The sequence below is a fragment of the Cynoglossus semilaevis genome, chromosome 9 (genome assembly GCF_000523025.1).
Source record: "Cynoglossus semilaevis isolate Cse_v1.0 chromosome 9, Cse_v1.0, whole genome shotgun sequence".
Lineage (NCBI taxonomy): Eukaryota > Metazoa > Chordata > Actinopteri > Pleuronectiformes > Cynoglossidae > Cynoglossus > Cynoglossus semilaevis.
This window is the reverse complement of record NC_024315.1, coordinates 15918796-15925944: the sequence shown is the minus strand read 5'-3', so window position 1 is coordinate 15925944 and position 7149 is coordinate 15918796. Positions and strand designations below refer to the sequence as shown.

General features: G+C 39.3%; 1 protein-coding gene and 2 long non-coding RNA genes across 3 annotated transcripts in view; 2 read left to right on the top strand and 1 right to left on the bottom strand.

Annotated features, from left to right (window-relative positions):
- Nucleotides 1-1690, top strand: part of LOC103384144 (adhesion G protein-coupled receptor L1-like) — a 22165-nt gene extending 20475 nt beyond the window's left edge. Inside the window, 1 exon segment of the mRNA XM_008317546.3 lies at nucleotides 1-1690. This exon segment is cut by the window's left edge and continues 8 nt beyond it. Within this exon segment, the coding sequence (XP_008315768.3) occupies nucleotides 1-526 (526 nt within the window). The 3' untranslated portion in view covers nucleotides 527-1690.
- Nucleotides 1691-2513: 823 nt separating this feature from the next.
- LOC103384142 (uncharacterized) lies at nucleotides 2514-5619 on the top strand. The gene is made up of 5 exons (XR_001760497.2): nucleotides 2514-2672; nucleotides 2963-3069; nucleotides 3263-3388; nucleotides 4958-5051; nucleotides 5309-5619. It is a non-coding gene; the product is annotated as an uncharacterized LOC103384142 (long non-coding RNA).
- LOC107989016 (uncharacterized) lies at nucleotides 4037-6784 on the bottom strand. Its single transcript, XR_001760506.2, has 4 exons — nucleotides 6531-6784; nucleotides 6363-6443; nucleotides 6029-6118; nucleotides 4037-4762 (listed from the first exon to the last, which is right to left on the bottom strand). It is a non-coding gene; the product is annotated as an uncharacterized LOC107989016 (long non-coding RNA).
- Nucleotides 6785-7149: the final 365 nt, after the last annotated feature.

Sequence of the window (7149 nt, the reverse complement as noted above, 5' to 3'; positions counted from 1 at the left end):
GTATCCTGGTGAGAAAGAAGACTCAGATAGCTTTGCTTTGCCCTTGACCCCAGATCTCGACCTGGATGTTGATTCTTCACCAATATACGCTAGAGATTCTAACTCCTCCCCTCTTTACCCAGGGGACCGAAGCCCACCGCCACTGAGTATTTTCAATCAAAGTTCTCCACCTACAAATATCTTTGCTGCACGAAACACTGACTCATCCCCTGACAACATATACTCCGCCAACATCTATAGTCGAAGCTGCTCCCCTCCCCACTTCTACACCCGCACCCCGCCAACACTCTCTTACCCTGACAGCAGCCCCGAAGGTCCAGACGAGGTCAGCCCTACTGACCGACCTAACCGACCTGTCCTGGAATTGCCCTACAGCCTAGGAAGACCCCCGGTGGGACCACGACCCAATCATCTGCAGACTTTCTACCAGCCACCGCCACTGTCATCCAATGGAGAAGCAGTGTACTCAGCAGAAACCACCTCCGAGGGAGACGACGGTCAGATGCAGCGTGTGACGAGTCTGTGACTAGGGCGGTGGTGATCAGGGAAAAGAAAATGTGGAGGAGAAGAAAGATGATGATAATCACAGAAAAAAATCATGCTGAGATTAACATGTAGAAGATAAAGATAATAATGATGACAGCGAAAGTAATGACTCCTCCCTGATTCTGTCACCTGATCACCACGTGACTCCCCCGTCCATTATTTGTTACTTTTTTAATGACTGTGATTCATTTCTGTCTTACGCTCCTCCTCCTCTTGACCCCCCCCCCCTTCCTTCTCTTGCTCTTCCAACCCCTTTCCTATGTGGCTTCCCATTCCATTTTATCAGTGTTAATACTTATTGGCCCCTCTGTCTTTTTTTTTCACAAATCAACAACTAGTTGTCGCCCTCTTGTAACAAGCCAACAGTGTGTCAGAGAAACACTTGTTTGTTGCCAAAAATGTTTTCAAAAAATATGTGCATGACTTTACAGTGGCTTTACGTTGCTACATGCTGTAAGAGGAAAAGCTGATCTGTGAGTGTGAACGTGAGTGTGTGTGTGGGAGTGGGTGGGGGGGGGTAAGTGTGTGTGAGTAGGAGTGAGAGGGGGCAGAAAGAAAGAGAGAGAGAGAGAGAGAGAAGGTGTGTATATATATTATTCTTGTATAATTAATGTATCAAAGTTAAACATTTTATCAAGATCAACCAGGGATATCTTACACACAAATCCAGCTACTGAACTCTGAACTCTTGAACAGTGGCATTTCAAACAAAGACAAAACCTCTGCCCCCTCCCCAAGACCCACTTGCCAGTTTCTGTTGGTCATAGAACTTTCATGAAGTTTGTAATAACAACAGAACTCTTAACATTATATAAAACCTCAAGAATTTTCTGCCAACCCCAGACTCTTTGTACATTTCAACCTCCAGTGTTATGACTGTCTTGTATTGCTATTGAAGTTCAAGTAAACATGTGAAATAAAATGTTTTTGTGCATTCGTTTTTGCAGACACATGCAGAGAGAGAAGAATAGCACTGGCCTTTTTAAATAAATCATTCATTCTATTTAGGTTTTTATGTCAAGAGTTAAAAAATAGGAAATACATTGATTTATTTTAACATTAAAGTTTGAATTAAAGAGTCTGCATTCATGTTTATCAACATATAATTTTTGATTTCCACCAGAAGTTTTCTAACCAATAAAGACATTTCAATAAAGACATATCTCTACCTGGGCCACAGTGAAATACTATTTTATGTCCACGCTTTACACCAGTGCTTCCCATTAAATACTTGGTAGAAGGTGGCACCATCTCTGATCTATTTCAGTCAGCCCATCTCGCAGCTGTACTCGATCTCTCGCTAGCCCCAGAGCGAGTGAGTGTTCACAGGTACGTATTCACACACAGGTGACATTGCATTGTCTGGAATTTTCCTGGCTGCATTGGGCTTGATCCAGCCATGTATTTCGTGACCGCAGGCAGAGGTTGGATCAAGTCATTGTTTTGCAAATCACAAGTAAGTCTCAAATCTTTGCCTTCAATTCCCAAGTGAAGTCCCAAGTCTAGACTGACTAGTCTCAAGTCGAGTCCAATTTTAGAAATTTATATATATACAGTATATATTCGATAAAATCTAAATTTAGCATGTCATTTTTGGTCAGATATTAAAAAGTTAGTTTTTAGAAATTTTGTTCAAAATCTAAACTTTTTGTCTAATCTAATCTAATGGTCAAATTCTAATAAATTGACGAAAGTTTTTGGAAAATTATTTTTTAAAATATTATCTTTTCCTGTTTTTGCATTTCTGGGACTTTATATTTTTTAGGATTTTTTCGTGATAGTAAGACTATAGTCTTGCTTGTTTTTGGTGATATTTTGACATTTTTAAATATGTTATTTTTTAGTGTTTTTAGCATAAATTATTCACTTTCGCTCTTTTTATCAAAGAAAAAACTTTGATAGAGACTAAACCAACTAAAAAAAAAATAATGTAAATGTCAGCGATCATCTGTAGGGGGCGCGCTGATAATGGAACGTTTGTATAACGGAAGTAGGAATACGTTGTACAGTTCGTATTTCCGGTTGCGGATCACGAGCCTGAGACGCGAGTGTTAGCGGTTTGGGCTTCCAGTAGGCGTTCAAGTCAAAAACCTGGGCACTGTGGCTACGTCTGATTGATTAAAATGGTAGGTTTTTGCAAACAATTGTCGGTTGTATTTTGTATGAAATTGTAATCGTTTGGTCGAGACCGTTCGTGCAATTTACTCTAGCATATGTGTCTCGGCAGCTAACGTTAGCTTTTGTCAGAAATTAAAATGAGTCGTAGTTTTTACGAGTAGGAGTTTTTTTGTCCTAAATAATGAATATAGATTTGTCGTGGTAAATAAGGACTTGACCTTTGTATTTTGTATAATTTCCTGTGAAGTGTTTTATATGTTGGAGTTTAATTTTTGCTCCGTGTTCCTTCTGCCGTCAGAACACACAGCTTGGATTTCAGCAGCAACATCATCATGTTTTCCACAGACAACCAGAGGGGCTGTCAGTGTTTCATGAAGTTGTTCGACCTGAGGGATCCACAGATCGGTATGTAATCATCACACGCAACGTAAACAAATTAATACCGTAAAAGAAACATGACTGCAGATAGTACACGGCTCCCTGATTACTGCTAAAGACGGTTTTAGTTTGCACACAGTATTATAGAAATGAAATATTGAAGGAAATTATGAGTCACAGACAGCATCTTTTGTAGAGCTTGTTTCTTTCTTTTTCGTAGTTTATTTGTCAATATTCCGGAGAAGTCCTGAAGAAAGCTAAGGAGCACAGCAGGCACATCAACGCCATCCAGACGTCTGTAGACATCACCATGTTCATCAGTGCTTCAAAGAACAACACCACCAAGGTGAGAACTCGTATGTAAATGATTGATGTGAAACAGTTGTTGAAAAATGTTATTAATAAAGTAATCAGAATGACACCTGGGTGGCCGTCAAGGAGAACGCCCGGAGAAGAGTTTTGTTTTTAACCTTAAAAAATGAAACCTGAGTATTTAGTTTTTAAAGGCGAATTAAGAAAAGATTTGTCTCTGAAGATTCTCAGTCATCCAGGCCAATGTTAGAGTTCTGTTAGGCAACTGGACGTGACATTTTCTCAAGAAGACGTTTCGCCTCTCATCCAAGAGGCTTCTTCAGTTGTAACTGCTGGTGGGAGTACAGCAAATATATACTGTGGGTGTGACAAAAAATAAAGCTACTTCAGGTCCCTCCTGTCGGGTGGGCCGTTGGGGGAACACAGTCGTTAGGAGTCTGGTGGGTCGTTGTAATCCTCATCAGAATGGTTTTGGTATGTGGGTTGTTTTAGCCCACCTCCTCTGTTGAGTGAAAATTTCATGTCCAGTTGTCTAACGATTTGTCTTCAACAAAGGAAAGAGTTATTGTTTTCCTTTCAACTCTTGGATTTGTTGCTATTTATATACATATGGAATTGGGAGGTGACCCTCCAGTCATTTCTGCTTGAGACCCCTGCTCCAAAGTAGAACAACAGAAATGTATTTGAAGATACAGTATTTATTCATAGTTTGTTATACAAGTATGTGTAAACTGAAGTAAACATTGACAATTTGCTGGGGGTTATAAGAAGAGACCCCAAAAAACCACACAGTAGTAGGTGTGTTCACTTGTCCCATTTATTTACAATGACATTTCCCTTCAGTCTAGGTGTGTTGGTCAGTCTGTTCACACTACAGACCTTGTAATGTGAATCCACTGACTTGTGTATTAAATAGATTTTAGAATATTTGTAGTACATCTTAGGAGAAATGAGCCGTTGGTTACGGTTTTGTGTTACTGTTTACTGTTGACAGATGGCAGTCCAATAAGGCTAAGTGACTTGACTGAGTTGACTTAGTTCAAAGCTGCCTGTGATGCTGTTAAAAGCTCTACATCAGCCACACAGTGGAGTAAAAATGAAATGATTTGTTTGTTTTGGAATCCAAATGGTGGACTGATGATGTTGAAATGACTGAGTGCTGTGTGTTGACTCTGCCTCTCTGGATCACATCAAGACTTTTAAAGCCAAGAGACAGGTGAACTCTGCCGCCATTTCTCCAATCACGTGAGTTGCCGCTGTGCAATGGTTATGGGAGGTGGGCAGGAGGCCATGGGAGTGACCACAGCTTCCACCAGGATTGGCAAGTTTGAGGCCAGTAGAGTTGAAGTTGTGTTTCCAGAGTATAATTGTGTGGTTGAATAAAGTATCCAGTGACTGTTGTCTTCATCTGAACAAAAGAAGAAAATGTATCTTATTTCATTGTGGTGTTAGCATTAGCACCGAAGAAGCCGGGACCAGGACAGGACAATGACAAATGTGTGTATTTGTGGTGGAAGTGACTACTTTGTAGCTGCTTGTGAGGAAAACCTGTTTATTTGTGTTAACATATTGTGACACAGTGACGTTTTCTTCTAATCTGCAGGTTCTTCCAAGCTGTGAACGAGGAGCAGTTTGACAGGAGTCAAAGGTCATTTTGGTCCCATCAACTGTGTGGCTTTCCACCCTGACGGCAAGAAGTAAATGAGACCAACACAGCATTTGATTGTTACAGAAATAGTTATATTTAGGGCAACTGGATGGAGTAGGTTTTTTTTAAGATGTTTCAAGAGGTGAACTGAAACATCTTCAAAGGAAAAAAACTACTTTGTCTGGTTGCCCTCAATGTAACTATTTTTGGATTAAATGACTGAAAACCTACACAGATATCTTTTGATTGTGTTATTCCAGCTCATTGTTGTCATTCATTGTGCCTTGTATGCTATTGTCTTAACAGATAGAGGAACAATGGAGGAGAAGGCCTGTGAACACAGCAGCTTGGACTCTGCCAGGTAGAGTGAATGAGCAACTTTGTTTGAAGTAGATCACTTGTTTGCTGGACTTGTGAGTGTTTTACTGAATTGTGTAATTGCTTGAGGAAAGTGTTCATTCAAGCTCATTCTATTCATTGTGCCTTAATGCTATTGTCAGGTACTTAACAGTGTCACTTTTTGGCAACACTTAGTCATTTTTTTGGCCATTGCACTTTGATTGTGAGCTGTATGTGACTGTAAACCTTACAGAATAAAGAAAATGGTTGAAAACACTGCACATTTCCAGATATTTGAGCAATATGAATGGGATTTCTCATTGCCTTTTTGGGCATGCATTGTCAAAGTCAAGGCTATGGTATAGGTAAAGAAAGAAAAAGAAACAAACTTTTTTTATTTCGTTTTTCTTAGTTTGTTTTTCTTAGTTGTTTTTGTTTGTTTTTAGTGTGTTATGTAAAAACTTAAAAAGTAAAGTAAGCTAAAACCCAACCAGAACACTTCCACAATGAACAGAACAACAACAACTTTTTACTCTTATTAGCAAAACACTTCACATTTCCAAAACATGTATTCAACTCCAAACACATTAAAAATACACATTTCAAAACAACACAAGTCAAACTACAACAGTAACTCTTAGCTTTACTTTAACAGTTCAACTAAAGTTGGACAGATCACATACTCACAACACTTCTGTCAACCACATGTGCTCACAGGATTCAACAAAGAGCCCATCATCAGGAGTGGAACAACTTGGTTAAACCTCTTCATTTGGCCTGGAACACAAGATGAAACTGACAACATTCCATACAAATGCTCTCAGATGACTACACCGTGTTCAAAGTGTTTAGCACTAGCATGTTACAAAACACTTCAAATAACCACTACTTAGTACTCAAGATTTTCACATTCAACAATAAGATGAAATAACAATTCAAGTAACAAATAAAAATACTTTATTTGTACAAAGTCAAAAACAGCTCCATCTAGCACTAGGCTTAGATCCATTTCATTTCATACCTTTAATAGTGAGGTTCAATCGGATCCACACTGAAGGACCACTGCGCTCGGCTGGTACATCTCCACTACTTTGGCCATGATCTAAACCCAAGATGCACATTTTAAAAACGTGTCCACAGAGAAGTTGGGTGAAAAATAAAACTTAATCACACTAACGGTAAAACATACTTTTAAAGATGGGTAATCGTTGGTAATTTACTGCGTAGTATTTGCTCTTTCCAGCCCTGATGTCCTGTAAACATTTCACAACACTCTGTAAACGCTGTCGAAAAGTTTCATTTCAAAAACTTGACTTGTAACAGAAACCAGATGCTTTGGACTTCTTGGCGTCGTGAAGTCCACCTGCCCAGGTGATGGCCATACGGGTCTGCTGCTACACCGGAAAAGAATTACTGAATCAATTTCATTTCACACACTCATACATAAATAATGAAAACGTGTAAATTGGTACCCTCGACAATAGTGTGTCGTATTCTTCATGGATGTCTCATCATTACAATTCACTACAAATTGCAAGGATGGTTTAAAAAAAACCCTCCACACGCTCGGTGGAATACTGGTCCTTCACATGATGCGTTAATCGCCAAGATGAAGAGAACCAGAAATATGTACCATCGTAATAATAATAGAAAACCTTTTTCTCTGTGCCTTGACGCAGTGCCATTTCATGACCCTCACCTGGCGGAAAAGTACTACCACATTCTTCCACTTTTAAAGCACAATTATCGTTATCCGATCACAAGCATTTTTTTGCATTTTTTCATAAGGCTATAGTAAGGCATGTTTT